This window comes from Danio aesculapii, chromosome 3 (genome assembly GCF_903798145.1).
Source record: "Danio aesculapii chromosome 3, fDanAes4.1, whole genome shotgun sequence".
NCBI lineage: Eukaryota > Metazoa > Chordata > Actinopteri > Cypriniformes > Danionidae > Danio > Danio aesculapii.
The window spans coordinates 47,805,514-47,828,337 of record NC_079437.1 but is presented as its reverse complement, the minus strand read 5'-3'; the positions used below and the strand labels follow the sequence as shown (position 1 = coordinate 47,828,337).

Below are 22,824 nucleotides of genomic sequence, written 5' to 3'. Positions count from 1 at the left end.
GAAAACTGGACTGACACAGTTTTAATTTACTAGAACTTCTATGTATGATTGCTTTGACACAATCTATATTGTAAAAGTGCTATATAAATAAACATGAATTGAGTTAAATTGAAAGTGTTTTTTTTCTGTTGTTGTCAATGGGAGTGCTGCATTAAAAAAAATAAAAGAGTAGCAAGGTGTGCTGAGTCCTAAGCATTTTTAAAATGCTTCGTTTGGTAAAAAGCTTACAGCTGAGCATTTTTAGGACAGTGCTGGCATTTTCAACTGTACAAAAACACTTTGGTGGACACTTGCTCTAAGCATCTCAGCAGGCACACAACCATAGGCGGAGGGTGAACAAACTCCAGAGTAAGGCTAATATTTGCGCTGCCCTTTAATGCATTTAAAAAGATTTGCGACCGACCAAGAAGAGGTTTTAACAAAAGCACTGCCTATCAACAAACGTCTTATATTCAACACGCACATTAAATAATTTTATTAAACTAACCCACTGATCTACACAACCAGCCAAAAGTTTGGGGTCAGTTTATTTATGTTTTATTATTAGCACTTTTTAAAAATCGAAGTTAAATTATTCTGTTCATATAGGCGGCATTTATTAAATATAAAAAATTGTTAAATACTTATTTATTTATTACTTACTGTATGCAGTTTCAAATGAAATTATTACTCCTTGTTGATTTTATTACTATTAATAATAATAATAATAATAATAATAATAATAATAATAATAATAATAATAATAATATTAGAGAGGACGCAGCCCTTACTATTCTACCGCACTAGGTCGCCTCTGGATGCGCCGGCCCTGAGAGTATCATTCTCGAAATGAAATCATTATTTTTTTCAAAAGGCCAGTTGAAAACTGAACTTGTAATTCAGCAATAAATATTTGACCTTTAAAATGTAAAACTCCAAACGATTGCCTAAGATTACTACACTATAGGCAAGGCTGAACTGGGGCAAAAAAATCGGCCCTGGCATTTTGGGCCAGAGCGGCCCACTACATTCAATCAAAATGCTATCTATCTGTGCATGTCTAATATGTTTATCAACTCCTATTTTATAAAAACACAAAGTCATATATATTAAATTAATTAATAAATAAATAAATACAGACATTAATCTCAATTAAATTTTTGTATACTGTCCCTAAAGATTTTTAAGTTCTAAAAAATACACTATTAATTTATTTTTCTTCGCCTTAGTCCCTTATTTATCAGGGGTTGCCACAGCGGAATGAACTGCCAACTATTCCAGCATGTTTTATGCAGCAGATGCCCTTCCAGCCACAACCAGTACCTGAAAACACCCATACACACTCATTCACACACACAAACACACGCACACACACACACACACGCACACACACACACACACACACACACACACACACGCACGCACACGCACACACACACACACGCACACACACACGCACACACACACGCACACACACACACACACACACACACACACACACACACACGCACACACTCATACACTACAGCACTTAGCTTATTCAATACACTATTCACTCAGCCTATATTAAACAACATAACAAAAACTGCCTGCTGATGCATGGGTAAATCTTCAAAGGGAACAGTGTACTCTATAACCTTACTCACCTCATCCTGCTTGCTGTTTCACTCTCAACAATGAAAACATAATATAAGGAAATTTGTTTTATTTTGATACTATGATTAACAGACACCAAACGGCCTCGTGTAGCTACATATTTATATGATCGTCATCTTCACTCTGCATATTTATAACAAAACAGGGCCTATAACATAACTGCCTCCTTTCACTTTCATTAAAAAGAACTTTACCCCGTCTCTTTTGCAGAATATCCGTTTTAATAATTAATGGCCATTATAAAACTATAGCGTACAATTTATATGATTAAGACAAGCAATCAGTCAATGTGCAGAATCAGTGTACGTGGTTACATAAATTAATATATTAACTTATCTCTGCACTCAGCCAAAACAGAGTTACCTGAGAACAAGTGACTCAAAAGACAGAAGAGTCGTTAGAAAGAGACAAGATGAATTCAATATCACGTTTAACAACTATAATGAACTGTGATGAACTGTCCGACATGCACTATACTCTCACCTGGGGTTTATGCTCAAAGCACCAGCTGAACTACTGGCTGCAGCTCCTGGCCGAGTGTGTGTTATCACGTGATTTGCGTTTTTAGCAGTGTACTAGTATGAACGGAGAACTTTTCAGAACCGCTAAATGAAACGCCAGTGTTTCCCGCAATTTCTCTGCGCCTCCCTTCCGTTTCTTCTCCCTGACTCTCGACTATTTTGACAAATACACAGAGCCCAACATACTAGGAGTTTGTGATTGGCCCAGTCTGTCTGTCCGATAAAAAAGCATCTTATTTTCAGAGAGTCACAGATTACAGCGTCGTCAATTAATAAGGCAGAAAAAAACAATAGGCTGCTAAGCCTTGTATGGGCCAATCAGATCATGAGACGATGATCAGCCCGACCCAAAAAGTATGTTGGCCCAGCAGGAAACTGCCCGGTCTGCCAGATGGCCAGTCCGCCCCTGACCCAGGCTAGACTATGTTACAATGAAACTACCAATTTCATTTAATGCTGAAAACAAGTTAAACCAGTGTAATATATTATTATACCCTTCTCGTATTACTCATTTGTCACTTTATTAATTATGTCCCTGACCAGCAAATCAGAATAGTCTGCTGGCAGAGCAGCTGCAAACTCCAGTAATAAACAGCGCTTATCAATGCAACGTGCTGGGGTTGGACAGTTCCATTTTTGTGCCCAGGGGGACTTGAAATTTGATTGACAAACTTAGAATAGGTAAAGTGTTGTGTTTATCATCAACATTAAATTACATTCATATTATGCCTTACACCCGTTTCATGTTTTCAATGCATTTTTTTTCTTTGCTGCTATCTCCGTGGTCTCTGGCCAGGGGGAGGCTAAGCCTTCCCCAGCCTTACACATGCTCCACCTATGCACACAACATTATAAGACAGGTGACCAAAATTCAATGTCTGGCCAGCGTCTAAGGACAACGTTATTTTGACGTCCAATAACGACATCAAATTACATTCATATTTGGTTGATTTTAGGTTGTGCTGGAAAGTGACCAAAATCCAACATCTGATAGATGGTGTAACATGGTGTAAAGGTGTCAAGGTGTAACATGATTAGATTTTGATATTTGCTTGATTTTAGGTTGGATGTTGAATGTTGGACATTGACGTTGGCCTGACTTTGGGTTCTGACATCAACCCAATTTTCATTTCCAAACAAAATCTAACATCCCCATGACGATGGGGTACATTGGGGTACAACGTCAATATAATGTCATGTTGATGTCCTGTGCCTGCAGGGATATTTTGAGCCACAGCAAAAAAAAAAAAAAAGGAAAATACTATTGCTGCGAGGCTTTAGGCATATTTTTTTGTTTATAATTGCTTTGCTAATCCATATATGATAATGGCGTTTAGCTTCCTAAACATGCTGTACCAATCCGATTAGAGCAAATTCTAAGTTTAGAAAAATGAATCCTTAATCAAACCATTTCAGACTCTGAGAGAAAAGAGCTGACGCTGCAATGGCTATTATAACCAAATTTGACATCAGATAAATGCAAACCCATAGCAGGAGACCTCTGAAACTAAATGAGAAGCCTTTAAAATAGCACAATAGAAGCACGTTGATCAATAAACACAGCCGCTTATAAGCACAATAACAAATTGGCCCGCACTCATACATGCACTCGTACATACACATCAGCACTTTGTAATTGCAGCCACATCATTTCCCCATTTAATCTCATCTGTCTTGTGTTTAATTAAAGTCTCCATCTAAGTTATTGCTTTGTTTACATATTCATCCGTTTCCCTCCTGATCGAATGAATAACAGCAGCCCAGCAGGTGACAGTTAAATCAAGTCTTATGAGGCTGAGTGTAATGAACACAGGACAGGAAGCCAAGGAACAAAGATGGAGTGTAAGATAAAAGAAGATGAAAGAAAGAAAGACAAACACAATAGATATTAAGTCAAGGGTCTGAGGGTCGTACCTGACCGTAACACTGGGGTCGTGGGTCACGCCGCAGGTCATGGCCGCTTTTGTGCCCTTGATCACGCTCTGGTCCTGAGGTGGATTAGTGATTCGTGTTCGAGCTGCACACACAAATCACAATGTTCTTCTGTAATCCATGCCATCGATTTTGTCTCCAATTTCTGTCAGACATGCTGCAATAAGCACACGTTTGGAGATGGATACTTTATAATAATCTATAAACAGTGTCGTGTGTAATTAGGTATACAGTTTCTAGTCACTGTAATTAAACTACTTTTCACTGAATAAATAAAGAAAGGGATTATATTTATTTATAATACACTTGCATTGAATACTGTAGATATATTCAATAGTTCTGTTGAAGCTGAGTGTTTTTATATTAAGTGTATAACATTTTGCAGAATACTACTAACGAAGTCAACTAAAGAACTAAAGATGGTTACATTTATCAAGACAGTTGCATAATCTTCCTTTACATAAACAGGAATAAAAGAGACAAGTATAAAATAAAAACAAATAATATAAAAACAGATCAAAAGCTGTTAAAACAGCTCATAAAAGAATGAAAAAGAAAAGAAAGACATAATAGTGCAATCTGTTGGACGTAGCACAGTGCTCATTCAGTAAAGGCCCAGCTAAACAGATGTGTTTTAAGTCTGGATTTGAATGTACCTAATGTTGGAGCACATCTGATCATTTCTGGAAGCTGATTCCAGCAGCAGGGGGGCATAATAGCTGAAGACGCATTCACCCTGCTTTGACTGAAACCATGGAATTTCGAATTTACTTGATGCTAATGATCTGAGTGATCTGTTTCATTGGTTTGTATTCAGTGAGCATATCTGTAATGTATTGAGGTCCTAGGCCATTTAGTGATTTATAGACAAGTAGTAATACTTTAAAATCTATTCTGAATGTAACTCGGCCACCTGAGGACAGGTGTGATGTGCTCTGATTTTCTGGTTCTGGTCAGAATCTTGGCAGCAGCGTTCTGGATGAGCTGTAACTGACTGACTGTCTTTTTGGGAAGGCCAGTGAGGAGTCCAATACAGTAATCTACCCTGCTGCTGAACAAGTATCTCTAAATCCTCACCGGAAACAAAGCATCTAATCCTATGTGAACATAATACGAAATATTGAAATTCTAATGTTTTAATATAATTGGTTAAACCTTTACACACATGCAGGTAGAATTATGAGTGTTTTGAAATATGTTTTTGTCAATTTTTGCCATATTCTATCTTTGAATGGATGTGATTTTGCCATGTCCCACACACTGCTCAGCCAACTTCAGTGAGTCTAAAAGTTATGTAAATTAGATCAAAGTATAAAGATTTTTAAATATTAATATTGTCTTTAACAAGTTATTTGATAAAATAGATAATTTTGATTTTTGAATTTTATTTTGTTTTCATAATATTACTAATCATTTTGCACGTGTCCTTGAAATTGCTGTACACCTTGTCATGATGTGGTAAATGCCCCTTAAAGAAATCATCTGATGTATTAATTGGCAGCCTATTTTACCTCATATTATGTTTAAAATCATTTAAGTCTTGTCATCGATCACAGTAAGAGTAACAAATAATAACTTGACTTCTAGTTGATCATTTGGAAAAGTGGCAGAAGTTAGAATTTTCAGAAAAATAATGTGTTGAACTGCATCCCAATCATCACAAATACTGCAGAAGACCTATTAAAACTCAGTCAAGTTGGTGAAGGAAAAACCATGGTTTGGGGTTACTTTCAATATGGGGATCTGCGGAGATCTGCGGAGTGGATGGCAACATCAACAGCCTGAGGTTTCAGGACATTTGTGCCACCCATTACATTACAAACCACAGGAGAGGTCCTTATTCAGTTGGATGGCTCTCCTTATACTTCAGCCTCCAAACCAAAGTTCCCGAAAGCAAAGAAGGTCAAGGTGCTTCAGGATTGGCCAGCCAGACATCAACATTATTAAGCATGTCTGGCGTAAGATGGATGATAAGGCATTGGAGATGAAGCCAAAGAATCTTGATGAACTCTGGGAGTCCTGCAAGAAAGTTTTCTTTGGCATTCCAGATGACTTTATGAATAAGTTATTTGAGTCATTGCAAAGATGTATGGATGCAGTCCTCCAAGCGCATGGGAGTCATACACAATATTATTTTTTTTTCCACTGCACCATGACTTTATATTCTATACTGTACATTATTTCTGTTAAGTGACACTTTTTTTTGTCTAAGCAAAGTTAGATCTTATGTCCTAATTAAATAATTAAAAATCAAGGCATGATCATATTTTGTTTTGGTAAAATAAGCATAATCGTGAGGCTTTTGCCTTTCATATAAGTCACTTTTGATACCAAATGATCAACCAGAAGTCAAGTTATTATTTGTTGTTCCTAAAATTTGGATAGGTAACAAGACTATTGTCAGGTAGTGTAGTAATACTTTTATAAAGTAATAACCTGACATTAGTACTAAAGAGCATTCATATTTTATTTAAATGATATTTGCAGAACCGGTTTATATTTCATGATCACTGCAACTGCTTATGCCCATTTCAACTAAAATAAACTTTATGATTTTTGTAGAAATCTGGTTCACTTTAAATGCAACACTGAGTAATGGCTTCAAGTTAAAATGAATGACAAGTGCTTCAGGTTTAGTATGGTAGTCCATACATGGAAATAATGTTCTTGCATGTGAAAAGGCTATAAAAAATGTATGGTTAAAATGTACTTTAAAGTAAAACTTTTAATTTGACATTATAAAGTGCACTTTAAAACAGTCATGCAACTGTCTGTCTTTAAGTACACTTAAGTGCTTCTTTGTTTCATTAATATTATATAATCTGCATTAATGTTTTTGGTTTATTCAGCGCACATTCAGTATAATTCAGCACATACCGTTTAGGCAATACAGCCAGTCTTTTGAAAAAACTGACAGAGAAGAAAAAAATGGTGTTAAAGGTCAAGGATGAGACTCATATTTTGTCATAATAATTTAATAAAAAGCATATTAAACAGTGTTGAGTACAAATGCATTCATAGAAGAAAAAAATAAAATAAAATAAAATAAATAAATAAATAAATAAATAAATATATAAATATATATATATATATATATATATATATATATATATATATATATATATATATATATATATATATATATACATACATATCATTATGTGTGTATATACACTAACTGTCCAGTTTATTAGGTACACCAGTCCAACTGCTTGTTAACGCAAATTTCTAAATAGCCAATCACATGGCTGCAACTCAAAGCATTTAGGCATGTAGACATAATCTTCTGCAGCTCAAACCAACCATCAGAATGGGGAAAAAAGGTATTTCAGTGACTTTAAGCATGGCTGTTGGCGCTAGACAGGCTGGTCTGAGTGTTTCAGAAACTGCTGAACTGGGTTTACAGAGAATGATCCAAAATAGAGAAAATATCCAGTGAGCTCCAATATCCAGTAGTTCTGTGGGCGCAAATGCCTTGTTGATGCCAGAGGTCAAAGGAGGATGGCCAGACTGGTTTGAGCTGATGGAAAGGCAACAGTAACTCAAATAACCACTCATTACAACCGATGTATGCAGAAGAGCATCTCTGAATGCACAACATGTCGAACCTTGAAGTGGATGGGCTACAGCAGCAGAAGACCACAGCAGGTGGCACTTCTGTCAGCTAAGAACAGGAAACTGAGGCTACAATTCGCACATGCTCACCAAAATTGGACAATGGAAGATTGGAAAAAACGTTGCCTGGTCTGATGAGTCTCGATTTCTGTTGTAGCATTCGGATGGTAGGCGTCAATAACATGAAAGCATGGATCCATCCTGCCTTGTATCAACAGTTCAGGGTGCTGCTGCTGCTGGTGGGGGTGGTGTAATTGTGTGGGGGATATTTTCTTGGCACACTTTGGGCCCATTAGTACCAATTGAGCATTGTATCAATGCCACAGCCTACCTGAGTATTATTGCTGACCATGTCCATCTGTTTATGACCACAGTGAACCCATCTTCCGATGGCAACTTCCAGCAAGATAATGTGCCATGTCATAAAGCGTGAATCATCTCAAACTAGTTTATCAATGAGTTCACTGTACTCAAATGACCTCTACAGTCACCAGAGCTCAATCCAATTGAGCATCTTTGGGATGTGGTGGAACGGGAAATAATCTCTGAGGAATATTTTCAATACCTTGGCAATGGGATTCACACCTACTCCTACCAATGACACTTTTCCACTGTATGGTACGGCAGTACAGTTCAGTACTGCTCACTTCTGCAAGGTTATTCACTGTGTACAGTACAGTACCTGCTACTTTTTATATTGCGACCTCTGTTGAGGTTCTAAGAAAGCCATACTGTTACCAAAATGTGATCTATTCAATGATCCATAAATAATAACCTGTGTGATTTATTATGCTACACAACCTAAACCCAAACTACATTTAAATAAGCATTATTAATTATTAACTGTTTTAAATGATTGTTGCATGCAATTCAACATGGCTGTATCATGATCAGCAGAACACCTGCAGACTTTCCTCTTGTAGTGAAACATCTGTCCGAGTATTTAAAATCTGCCTAGATGAGACAAGAAGAAAAGCCACTTAACTGGTAGCCTCATAAATCTTTATAGTTGGTTTGTACCAGCCCAAAGGTACACACACATTTGAAAAAGCAGACTACAACAGTAATTAAACACTTTTATAAACTTTAACAACTAAATGAAACTGCAAAGTTAATGATGAGCAGTGTGTCTGCCGAAAAGAAAAACTCTTTGTGGCAACAGAAAAATCACACACAACTTAAGTCTTTGTGAACCGGAAGTTGCCACAGATGTTAACTACAGTAAGCTGTAGTTTATTGGTAACTTCAAACTAACATCATCAGAGAAGGACTGACATTACTGAGCAGAATCGGATTTGACCATTACCTTCTCAATGGCTACATTTACACTGCATGGTTCAAATGACCCATTTCTGAATTAATTCTTCTATCTGGCCATATCAAATATGGCCCACATGTGTAAGAAGGAATCCGTGTCTGCAGCGTTAGCAGGTATAGATTGTATTTTTACCTGTCAATGTAGGTTGCACGTCATTAAAAATGTTAGCAAATTACATTAAAGGCTATTTGTTACTAGTTAATTAGTAAAATTTATTAGTAACTAATAAAGTTATAATAACTAATGACCTTAACTTTTCTGAATATGATTGTAATGCAATAATGTGGACCTTTTGTAAGGCTACTTTGAAACAATAATTATTGTGAAAAGCGCTATACAAATAAACATGAACTGAATTGAATACATAAACGCTTTCATGTAGGAACAGAGTAATGCACAAAAGAGCTTTCTTTTATTATCACATCTGTCAGTCAGCACCCAATCTTTATTCTTCTGGGTCATTTCATTTTTGCTGTAAATGCAGATATCAGATATGAGTTATAATAAAAGTGGGTCGTCAAAAAAATCAGATACAGTCAGAAAATCGGAAATGACCATCAAGATTTGCAATATAAAAACAAATCCAAAGAGTCTCAAATGAGTTTCAATAATCGCAATGATATTAGACAGCGCTTGAAAATAGTCCCCAGCTAGGTAACTTACCTGCTTGCGAATCTGCTTGCGAATGGAGTTTGTGCGGGTCACCCTGCGTAACATCATTGCGCCTGCTGCAGCCATTGCACAGCAGCAAGGTTTGTTATTGATTATTTTGACCCTGATTATGATGTCAGAATGAGAGAATAGTCCCTCGAGATTTTGGTTTAGAAAATATCAACTTTACATGTCATACAGTACTACACAATGTAATTACAGAAGATTCCAGCTTAAAATAAAGAATTTTTCATTTTTTAGCAAGATACTTATGGTCTTATCCAATTGTTAATGATTTCAGATATGCGGTGATTAAACCTTTTGTTTTGCTTAGCTTGTCAAATTGAAATTTGGCTGAAAAATGAAACATGGTTCTGTGAAGTAAACGCTGCTTCATCTGAAAGCCAGTGCTGGGAATGAATATTGATTAAACAACTGGATTCACTGACAAAATGTGCATGAAAATTACCTTCGATTAATCCTGTAGCCCTAAAATTGCATTTGAAAAACAAACACAACCAAGTTCTACCATACAATGGAAAATCCTCAAACCACATGTAAACCTCAAAACATTATGCAGTTCTGAATGTGCCTCACAGAGGTGAGTTGCCCTGACAAACCACCTGTACACTCCAGTCTTTCATCTCTCTGAAACTTTAACTGACAATTTCTAACAATCACTCCATATCTCTAGAGAAAACAAAACAAAACAAAAACCATTGTGATATTCTGAGTACGCCTCACAGAGGTGAGTGGGCTTAACAAACCACCCATAGAAACATTATACTTTCTTTATGCTTTGAACATTTAAACTCCGTCTTACAAGGACTCAATAAGAAAAATGATGTTTACCTGTGAATGTACCACAAATCATGTTGCACTACTTGCTTTCTTCAACCTCTTTTGCGCAATATCTTGTACAATAAAAATGTTGTCCTGTCTTATATATTTGTATAGTCAATCATAGGTTATGTGTATAGTTAAGTATTTATAGTATCAATTTATAGTAAAATTACCACTCTGGTATGTTAGTGATAAGTACAATTGCGTTTACCTCCAGTGTTGTGTCCATATGCATGATTATGTCTATTTATGTAGCAGCGTGTTCCTGCGAGACATGACATTTGGTTCCACTGTATGTCCACACACGTAGCGGAATGACAATGAAGCTCGAAACATGATTTGACTTGAAAAGACACTTACCCCACACCACCAGATCGGCCGAGGCTTCGTCAATCCCCCGGGAGTTGCTGGCCATGCAGGTGTAGGATCCAGCATCCAACAGATGAGATGGACTGATCAGAAGACTGCCCGACTCCAGCAGAGTAAACCGAGGCAACTGCACCGAACCGCTCGCCAAAACACGCTCAGCTGCGCAAACACAGGAGAGAAATGAAAATGAAGATCAAACAGACAGAACAGGTCCCCGGCTCATCAGAGGACCCTTGATTGGACACTTGATTTAGCTTCCAGAGATACATTAACGCTAGAAAGTTGACGAGACACTGATGGATATCTTTCTGGGCGAGAGATGACTGATTAGAGACTGACCTTTCTGCCATGTGATTGCGGGCCGCGGGGCACCCGAGGTCTCACAGTGTAAAATGATGGACATGCCATCAATCACCGCGCTGTCAGATGGGCCGGCTGTGATGTTCGGGGCGATACCTGTGGGAAAGAAAGGCACATATGTACACGCTGACTCAAAATGCTTTCTATACTGATCTAACTCTATCCTAAGATTGACTTTCTTTATTGTCAACCCAGGCTCATTCTGAAAAGGTACAGATATATGTATTTCTGGAGAGCGCTAAATGCATGATTTTTTGCAGATTTTGTATTTGCAAATCCACCGGAGGCCACTGTGTACGCTTTTTCAGATCTCAAATTTCTCTCGCGAGTGCCATTCGTGCCTTCTGTTAATCCACTGTAGGCTGCTGTTGACTGACTGACTGACTGACTGATTCACTGACTGACTGATTCACTGACCGATTGACTGACAAGCAAGTGCCAATTATTATTGTTATTTTTTTTTTATCCACAAACAAATCTTGTGCTACTTAAAAAACTTCTTATTGGAAATTGGCTCAATGCTTAAAGCTATACGCTTTTTGATAACATATTCTATTGCAAGACTATAAAAATGTATGAAAACTACAAGCTTCTTCGAGTAAGTTCATTTTATCACTTAATGTTAATTATTTTATAGTTTTCCTTATTTTATTTTGTCATTATTGTTTTTATTTTGTGTTATACTCTGTACAAATATTTCAATTTGAGCTTGCACATACTTGTTCCAGTTCCAGTTCCAGTTCTTAAAAATATAAATTCATATTTTATTTTGCACATTTCTTCTTTTCTAAAAATGTATTCATAAAATTAAAAAAAGGAATTCCACATATACAACAGTTATCACATTGTTCAGACTTTTAAAAAGTTTTTTAACTTTTGTCAGGTTTTGACCTTAAATTTTTAATGTCTGTTGTTCTAATTTCTTACACATTTCATCTAAAGACTTTTGTTTTGTTATTGGCCATTTTGGGCTGTTGTAGGTCGTAAAACCTTAAGATGTAATGGAACTGTAATGAGAACAATATCTGCCTGGAAGTACTTCAGCTGTTTATTTGAAAATAACTGCACATGACATTTTATTTTTAGTTATCCAGCACAAAAGTCTGACATTTCAAAGTTAGTTTCTCCATTAAAAATGATAATTTTCTTTCTTTATTTGTTTTGTTGATTTTTTTTTTCCTGAAAGAGATGGCGAGAATAGCAAAATTGCATTAAATTGATCAAACCTGACAGTAAAAACATTTATAATGTTGAAAGCAATTTCCATTTCAAATAAATTATGTTCTTTTTATCCATGTTAAGCATATAAAGCTTTATTCAAAACATTTAAAACTTTTAAATGTATTGTGTGGGCATTTGGTTAAAAAAGTTAATACTGCAATACAGATTTCATTTCATTTTAAATGTAGTTTTAACATTAGAATTCATTCTGTTCAATCTATTAATTCAATAACTGAAAGAGTGACCTATAATTTCAGTTTTTAGACTTTTCTGAGGACATTTAGTGTGTGTATTGTGTGGACAGTTGGCTGGAAGTTTAATGAAGTCTGTATTGGATTTATTATCCTTGAAATAAATTGGTATGGAATGATCTGGAATCACGTTCTGGCACCAATTCAATCCAATCCAATCCAGTCATGTATGCTCGGTCCAGTTTTACCTTCATCCAGCACTGTGTCTATTTAACGAGTATAATTACTCCAAAGTTCATTACATTAAGGATTAAACTCAAGTTAGAAGTGTCATCTTTCTCTCTTTCACTGCATCGCTCTCTGTTGCAATGAAATGACAACATAAAACACAAACAGCCCGTTTCTAATAAACATCTACTGATATGACGCAGCAATTTTGCAAGGTTTATAAAAAATTGTATACTTGGACCAGATTTTAATCAGATATGTGTGTGTATTTATATTTATTATTTGTTATTTTCTTTGTTTTTCAGCATTAGAGACTGCCATTCAGAAGTTTGGGTATGTTTTTGCTTATGTATTTATTTTTTAATAGATTGAAAAAGATAGCGAGAATGAAAAAATAATGCACTAAATTGATCAAAAGTGACAGTGAGGACATTTATAATGCTGTTCTTTAGAAAGTATAAGAAATATTTTAAAACATGTAAGTCTTATACTTTAAAGTGTGTATATTCATGCTCATTTCATGTTAATTTAAATATATTTGAATGTATACACTTTAAAATAAAACCTACATTTTTAAAAAATATTTTAAAATGAAGGCCCTTTTTTAAGGAATTTGCATTTTCCCAGGTTCTTATGTGCAGGTTTAGTAATTTCACTTGCATGGAAAATAATAGTTTTTTTGCCTGCCCTTTAATGCAAAATAACTGAACATAAACATAGGAAGCTGAAAAAAAAGTGGTAATTTTAGAATAAAATTTCAGATGGCGCTTAAAGGTTTTGGCATCTGAACTCTTTACATATGTAATACAGTAATACAGCTTTAATTTGGTTTAAGTGTAGTTTTCCATACACATTCATCCAGTTTAATTTAAAACACAATAATTTTTTAACAAAAACCAGTTTTACTAATATGACATTTAGGGCTCTATTTTAATGATCTAAGTGCAAAGTCTAAAGCGTATGGCGCAAAAGCATGTCCGAGTTCACTTTTGCTATTTAAAGGACGGAAAAATATGCTTTTCGCCCAGGCGCATGGTCTAACAGGGTTGTGTTATAGGTGTGTTTTGAGCATAATGTGCATTAAACCAATCAGTGCCTCATCTCCCAATCCCTTTAAGAGTAAGTTGCATTGTGCATTTGCTATTTACATGGCAGACTTTGTAAGTGGAAAAACTGACCACTTCACTAGTGAGAAAACAGTTAAACAGACCATCTGCGCAAGGATAAAGAATGAGCCTCCTCCATTCAGCCTCTTTGCTTTCTCTTTACCTTACATTTACTCTTTACTTTACTCCTTTACTTTTGATGATAAGGAAATGATAATCTCAACTGAAGACATCCATTAGCCTACATATTTAATTTCATTTGAAGGTGCAAAGATTCGTTTCAAAACTATTTCTAAATTTAGTTCTAATTTCCAGCAAACGAATAAATGAACAATAATAACGAAGTGTGGTCAAGTTATATTCAAACACGCATCCAATTCTTATGCCCCATATGGTGATGCATACGTCTCCAAAACCCAACAGGAGGACAAATCTAAATTTGTTTTTTATTAAAACAAATATAAATATGCAAACAACAAATAATACTGCTAATAATAACAACCTTATACACATTCAGATTGTCATGAATAAACTGGAAAAAAGCCCTTACTGTTGCGCTGGAATAGCAACAAATCATGCCATATACGTCTTGCACCTTAATGAGCTGGGTATGTGATAGGGCCATTAAAGTCTGTGTAAAAATATATATATTATTTATATAATTTTTTTTCAGTTTTTGTTATTTTTGTTGTAATCAACTATATTTTAATACTATGATTAAGTTTTAACCGAGATACAATATCAGATAAAAGGCAGTGTTTTCTTTTAGCACTCATCATTGCTGTTGGAAAGGAGTGTTTAAAAATATGTTTTTTTCCATAATCAGGTATTTGTTTTGTTATGATAAATGGCTCCATTGTATGCTTGCTCTGAGAGTAGTGTGCAAGACTGCATTTAGGAGAAACAGCTCAGCTTGTAATAAAAAATATTATTTAACACAACAGCCGTTAATGCACAATTGAGATGTTTTACATAAATGCTTAATGTGTAGTCATTGATGCTTACAGTATATAGCTTAAAAAGTAAGGAAAAACAAGAAAATAAAAGAAAACACTTAATAAAAATGTTTTTCTTTCTGCTTGTACAAACTACTTATTTAAAATGAGCTAAATCAACAATTCCTGAGTTTTTTGGGGACAACTAAATTGTTATATGTTCAATCCACCTAAATTTGTAAAAGAAACAATTAAGCTAACTCAATTTGTGTTGGGACGACATGGAATCCAGCATTTCTACATTGAAGGGAAGTAATAAAGTAAAGTAATGTAATGTAAGGTAAGGTAAGGAAAGAAAAGAAAAGAAAAAAAAAAACTTGTGGAATCATGTAATCGTTCAAGCACTGCCCTTAAAAAAAGCATACGTTTATATAAATTAAATACAACAACCTTGCATGAGTGGATGCTGGAAATGAAATGACAGCACATCATGCAATTCTTTTACCGTGTTTGTCTGTGTTCAGCATCAATCCTTCACTAGGACGAGGTTGTTTGTTTCAGCATGGCCACCGTATGTGGCTCAAAACAAGATACGCTCATTTAAAGTTCCCTAAATTCCATTAACATTTACCATATAACTTTTATTTCACTAATACAGATGCAAATAATGTTGGTTTTTTACTTTCCAGACAATGTCTTATATAAACTCTAAATTACATAAACTCCTTAAAATAGTTGTTACATTAAGACTTTCCATTTGTTTGACCAATTGTAATATTTGTGCAAAAATATAAGAAAATATGAGCTTGTATTGTTGTATAATTTATCATGAAATAGTAATAAATAGTATTACTATTTAAGAAAAATTTAATTATGAATGAAAGTGAAACTACAGTATTAACAAGTGTTAAAAAATAACTTGAATGATTCAGTTGAGTGCTGTTGCTGAAAATTAGTGAAAAATATAAGTAAAATATAATGCAAATTATTCATCTGCAATATCACAAACAATCTATACACCATTTGAGGGATAACATTGGTCCTAATATACTTGCATTTTACATTTTTTTTATTCCCATAGCTTCCGAGAATTAAAAAAGAACTACTTATTAATAAATAATGTTATGATAGCTTTTTTACATAATGTAAAGATGGTAATTGATGTTACAGTTAGGAAATAATTCGACAACAAGCAAAAGACATTCACGAGCTAATGACATCACCACATTGAAACGGTCTATACCAATTGTCTCAATCACCAGCGATCTAGTCCGTACAGATTGCTAGAAAACTACAAATCTGCCAACAAAGAAACTACAAATCCTGTCATGCACCACACAGTCACACCTGTTCCGGTTCTTCTTTGATTACACACACAGCTGAGACCTGCTCAAAGACTGATTACATGGACCATATATACAGCACACAAACACACAGGCTATTTCTCAATTCCAAGAACGTTGAGAATGGACTAGTGTTCTTGTGGAGACCGTTCTTGCCAAGTTACTTCAGAAGAACGAACTTAGGAGATGGTGAGAACATAGAATGTGCCCTCTGAGAAATGAGATGCTGCGTTCTTCCTGATGGTCACATGACCTTCACGTGTTTTTTAATGAAATTTATTTAAACATTACAGCATCCATACAATGATTTTATGTTTTTCCCCTTTTCACAATATATACTATGCATAAAGAAATAAAAAATATATGTGGCACAATACAAATAAAACAAATTTTAATATGAATTTAAGCAAATAAACACACTTAACGTGTTTATGCCTTTATAAAGATCTCATTTAGCGAAACTCCTGAGACAAATAGCTATATTTCTGAGCTTTAATAATAAATCTATATGAAATGCTGTGCTTCCCACTTTCTTTATTGAGTTGTAATGACTTCTGGGACTTCTAAAGCGAGTTCGTTGCTGTGTGTTATGAAGCGGACAGGAGACAGAGGTAAGGAAACGTTAGGGTGTTTATTGAATGACAACAAGGAGCACATGAAGGATAGCCAGGAGGATCAGGAATGATGTTGGGGTCTTTTCCTCCGTGGCTGGGTAACAGGAATACACGAGGATGGACAGCACACACCAGATACAGCTGACAGAGGATGACACAGACTTGGAAGGACTGGAAGACAGGACGATTCGGGAGGACCAGGAAGACTAGGAGGAATACAAAGAGAACAGGTAAGTAAATCGTTTGTTTAGCTGAGGATGACTACGCTGAGTGGTCGCTCAGTTGTCCGCTTTCGTCGAGACGAGCCCGGACAATGAGCGACTGGAGTGCTGTGCTTTTATCTGGTGCTCGTGAATGTGATGCAGCTGTGTGCTCATTAGAAGTCAGGTGATGGTGATCTTCGTGAGTGGGGGTCGTGAGAGCCTGACCAATCCATGACAGTACCCCCCTCCCCAGGGCCCGCTCCTGAGGGCCGACACCTCCGACGCCGTGGTGGTCTCCCTCTGCCTCTAGGCGCTGGGAACTCAGGGTGGCTCTCATGAAACTCCACCATGAGACTAGGATCGAGAATATCAGCTCTGGGAACCCATGTCCTTTCTTCGGGGCCGTACCCTTCCCAGTCCACCAGGTACTCCAACTGGCCACCACGACGTCGGGAACGCAAGATCTCCTTCACTGCGTAGACGGCTCCTTCTTCTAGGAGCAGTGGAGGAGGGGGTTCCTCTTCGTGGTCAGGCTCTGTGGAGGGAAGAACAGGATCGTGATAGGGTTTCAGGAGTGATACGTGGAATGTAGGGTGAATACGGTAGTGAGAGGGTAATTGTAGTTTGTAGGTGACGGGGTTAACCTGTTCCACGATGGTGAAGGGACCAACAAATCGGGGACTTAACTTGCGAGAGGGCAGTCGCATGCGTATGTCCCGGGTGGATAGCCACACCTTTTGTCCGGGTGTGTATCTGGGTTCTTCAGACCTTCTTCTATCGGCGGTTACCTTGCTTCGACGGACTGCCCTCTGCAGATGTTGATGAGCCTCGTCCCAGACTCTCTCGCTCTCCCGGAACCAGTGATCCACTGCGGGGACATCAGATGGTTCGCCATCTCAGGGAAAGAGCGGTGGTTGGAAGCCCAGGACGCACTGGAATGGCGTGAGTCCGGTGGAGGGTTGCCGCAGTGAATTTTGGGCATATTCTGCCCAGCCCAAATACTGGCTCCAGGAGCTCTGGTGACCACTGCAGAAGGTCCTCAGGAACCGTCCCACCTCCTGAATCTTCCTCTCTGTCTGCCCGTTGGTTTGGGGATGATATCCAGAAGAGAGGCTGACGGCCACACCTAGGAGCTTGAAGAAGGCTTTCCATAGACGTGAGATGAACTGTGGACCTCTGTCCGACACAATATCTTCTGGAATACCAAATGACCTGAAGACTTGATTAAAGATATTGTCGGCTGTTTCAAAGGCTGTGGGAAGACCTTTCAGAGGGATTAGTTTGACAAACTTTGAGAATCTATCTACTATGACTAGAATACAGGTATTACCTTCTGACGAAGGGAGATCAGTGATAAAGTCCACTCCTAGGTGTGACCAGGGACGGTTCGGAATCGGCAAGGGATGGAGCTTTCCAGCGGGTAGATGACGTGGGCTCTTGGATTGGGCACAGTCCTTACAGCCCTGAACATATTGCCTCACATCCCTTGCCATGTTTGGCCACCAGAATCGTTGGGATACTAGCGAGAGAGTATTGTTGATCCCTGGATGTCCAGTGCCTAGCGAGGTATGTAAGGAGTGGATCAGATCTACCCGGTGTTCAGGTGGTATGAACTGCCGATGAGGAGGGCATCCCGGCGGAGCAGGGGCTTCCGGAGTGGCAACGACTGGAGGAGCGTTCCAGGTGATCGGACAAATGGAGATGTGTTCGGGAAGAATCTTCGTTGGGAGTTCTTCATGATCGTGATGCTCGTGTAAACGAGAGAGAGCGTCTGCTCTTAGATTCTTGGGTCCTGGACGATAGGAAATGGAGAAATCAAAACGTGAGAAGAAAAGTGACCATCTGGCTTGACGTGGACATAGTCTCTTGGCCTCTTTGATATATTGGAGGTTTTTGTGATCTGTGATCACCTGGAACGGATGTTTGGCTCCCTCCAACCAGTGACGCCACTCCTCCAAGGCTAGCTTGATTGCTAGCAGCTCCCTGTCTCCTATGCTGTAATTCTGCTCCGCCGGGCTCAACTTCCGAGAGAAATAGGCACAGGGATGCAGTCGGGGCGGTGTATCATGATGTTGAGATAATACTGCCCCGACGCCGGTGGTGGATGCGTCCACTTCCACCACGAAAGGAAGATTTGGGTCAGGATGAGTCAGGAGTGGGGCCCTTGTGAACTCCTTCTTAAGAAGGCGGAAGGCTGCGGCTGCTTCTTTGGTCCACTCCAGTCCTTTGGGTTTACCCTTGAGGAGATTAGTGAGAGGTGATGTAATCCTGCTGTAGTCCTTGATAAACCGTCTATAAAAGTTAGCAAACCCAAGAAACCTCTGGAGCTCCTTAATGGAAGTGGGTTCTGACCAGGATAGAACAGCCTCAATTTTCTTCCCATCCATACGTATACCGGTTTGATCAATGATGTATCCCAAGAAATGAATCGACTTCTGGTGGAATGAGCATTTCTCCGCTTTGAGGTAGAGGTGATGTTCTCTCAATGTGTGTAGGACCTCCGCAACGTGTTGGCGATGTTCGGCCTCACTCCGGGAGTAAATGAGGATGTCATCTATGTACACTATTACAAAGTGGTGAAGAAACTCCCGGAGGACTTCATGAATGAAGTTTTGGAATACGGAGGGGGCGTTGACCAGACCGTAAGGCATGACCTCATATTCATAGTGGCCAGTAGGGGTCACGAATGCTGTCTTCCATTGGTCCCCCTCACGTATTCTTATCAGATTATACGCGCTGCGGAGGTCCAATTTAGTGAAGACTTTAGCTTCTCGGAGCTGTTCCAAAGCGGCTGGTACCAGAGGAAGGGGATATCGGTATTTTACTGTACCGTTATTTAGGACCCTGTAGTCGATGCATGGACGCAGCCCTCCGTCCTTCTTGGCCACAAAGAAGAAGCTTGAGGCGGCTGGTGATTTTGAGTGACGTATGTACCCCTGACTCAGAGCCTCCCTTATGTAATCTTCCATTGCCTGATTCTCTGGAAGCGAGAGCGGGTAGATCCTACCTCTTGGCAACTGGGCATCTGGAACTAGGTCGATCGCGCAGTCCCATGGCCGATGCGGCGGTAGCTGGGAAGCTCTCTTGGGGCAGAAGACATCATGAAAGGAGCTGTACTCCTTAGGAATGTGGATAGACTGCTTCTCAGGAGGGCTCTCGACCGATGTTGCAAACAAAGAAATGGGGTTCCGACCTTGAAGAGGGAGATTTGGAAAACAGGTAGGTGTACATCCAGATCCCCATTTCTTTATCTCTCCTGTGCCCCAAGAGATGATGGGATCGTGCTTCACCAGCCACGGGCGCCCTAGAATGATGTCCATATTTGCACCCTCCAGAACCAGAAATTGAATCCTCTCTTGATGTAACAGCCCCACTTGAAGAAGGATGTCTTCGCATTGTCGATGGATACGGGTCGAAGATCGAGTGCACTGGGTTATCGGTTGTATCTGGTATATATGCGAGGACGCCTCAGTACGGAGGTGGAGTTGACGACAGAGGGATTGGGAGATGAAGTTCCCTGCTGACCCGGAGTCGATGAGGGCTGTGACAAGGAGAGAAATAGAGGCAGTAGTTATTTGTACGGTGGTAGTAAGTGGTTTACATTGTTCAATATTCGTACTGAATACACTCACTGAAGTCCGAATGGGACGAAGGGGACACTCCATACGGGTGTGTCCACTGACACCGCAGTATAGACACAGACCCCGGGTCAGCCTCCTCTGTCGTTCCGCTGATGTCAGTCTTCCAGACTCTATTATCATGGGTTCTGGTTCTGGAGAGGCTGTTGACTCAGGCGATTGGAGGAGTGCAGACGAGGGGGTGATGGTGTCCTGTTGATAGGAACGGAGACGATCGGAACATCGGAGAGAATGTTGGATGAATCTCTCCAGACCCATTGTATCATCTAATGTGGCCAGCTGGATTCGGAGAGTGGGTTCCAAGCCGAGCCGGTACGTGGTCAACAACGATCTCTCATTCCATCCACTTGCAGCTGCTAGAGTGCGAAACCGGAGAGCATATTCCTGTGTAGATAGAGTACCTTGCTTTAGATGATACAGCTGCTCTCCAGCGGCTACTTCCCCATCAGAACGTCCAAACACCTCTTTGAAATACTCCGTGAAGGTAGTGATGGAATTCATGACCGGCCCGGCTTGGTTCCAGATCGTCTCAGCCCATTTAAGTGCAGGTCCAGAGAGTAGTGATACGATGTAGGCGATCTTTGACTTATCTGTGGGATATAGAGAAGGTTGCATTTCGAATATGAGGGAACATTGTAACAGAAAACCATTGCACTCCCCCGCTCCGCCTGAGTAGGGCGCTGGTCGGGCCATGGGACTGGAAGGAAGGGCCGAAGAAGAAACTGTGGAGGCGGAAGTGCTCGGTGCTGGTGGTGCGTTGGAAAGTGGAGCTGGTGGCTGTAGAATCCGCTTCAACTGGTCCACCAGCTCTTGAAAGTGATCGAGGGTGCTCATGTTGTCGTCGTTATAGGTCCGGGCTTCTGTTATGAAGCGGACAGGAGACAGAGGTAAGGAAACGTTAGGGTGTTTATTGAATGACAACAAGGAGCACATGAAGGATAGCCAGGAGGATCAGGAATGATGTTGGGGTCTTTTCCTCCGTGGCTGGGTAACAGGAATACACGAGGATGGACAGCACACACCAGATACAGCTGACAGAGGATGACACAGACTTGGAAGGACTGGAAGACAGGACGATTCGGGAGGACCAGGAAGACTAGGAGGAATACAAAGAGAACAGGTAAGTAAATCGTTTGTTTAGCTGAGGATGACTACGCTGAGTGGTCGCTCAGTTGTCCGCTTTCGTCGAGACGAGCCCGGACAATGAGCGACTGGAGTGCTGTGCTTTTATCTGGTGCTCGTGAATGTGATGCAGCTGTGTGCTCATTAGAAGTCAGGTGATGGTGATCTTCGTGAGTGGGGGTCGTGAGAGCCTGACCAATCCATGACACTGTGTGTGCATCCTTGATATCAAGAAACTTTCACGCGTCCTCCGTTCTTGCGGTCTTGAGTTTTGGAACTTAACTTTGGCAGATAACGAGAACACAAAGACGCAAGACAGCTAAAGAACACTTATTGAGAAACAGCCACAGACTTTGCTGAGTTTTGTTAATCTGTAACACCATGAAGCAGTTCCCTTGTTTTGTCTTGCCGTGCCTTTTGACTTTTTCTTGTTTCTTGTTTATTCTGTTTGCTGACTGTATCGAACACTTTGCCTGTGACCTGGACTATGATTTCCTGACTATGAAGATCTATTTGTCCCTATTTTGACTGTTGCCTGCCTGAGTAATCTTGCAAAATAAACTGCATGTGGATCCTTCAGTTGCCTCTTTAATTGACATATTTGCCTCTTTAACATTTGTAATAGCCATAGCTTCCGAGATTTAAAAAAGGACCATATATTGATAAATAATGTTATATATTTTTACATAATGCAAAAGTTATAATCGCTGTTACAGATTTGAAATAGTTAGACAAAAACAGTAAATGTTTATGGGCCAATATCACATCGAAAGGGTCTATATCGATATTGTTTATGAAACTAAATAATGTTGGAAAGAAAGAAAGAAAGAAAGAAAGAAAGAAAGAAAGAAAGAAAGAAAGAAAGAAAGAAAGAAACATCATTTAAACACTAAGTGTTGATTGAATTTGCTGTGGTTGCCAGAACGTAACTGTTAAATATATGGTAAAAACCACAAAAAAAAAATCTGGATATTATGGT

General features: G+C 38.8%; 1 protein-coding gene across 1 annotated transcript in view; it reads right to left on the bottom strand.

Annotated features, from left to right (window-relative positions):
• sdk2a (sidekick cell adhesion molecule 2a) overlaps positions 1-22,824 on the bottom strand; it is a 332,315-nt gene that overhangs the window by 80,353 nt on the left and 229,138 nt on the right. Inside the window, exons 10-12 of the mRNA XM_056452811.1 lie at positions 11,224-11,340; positions 10,876-11,043; positions 4,071-4,173 (exon numbers count right to left, since the gene is read on the bottom strand). Coding sequence (XP_056308786.1) covers positions 4,071-4,173; positions 10,876-11,043; positions 11,224-11,340 — 388 coding nt within the window. The remainder of the gene's footprint in view (positions 1-4,070; positions 4,174-10,875; positions 11,044-11,223; positions 11,341-22,824) is intronic.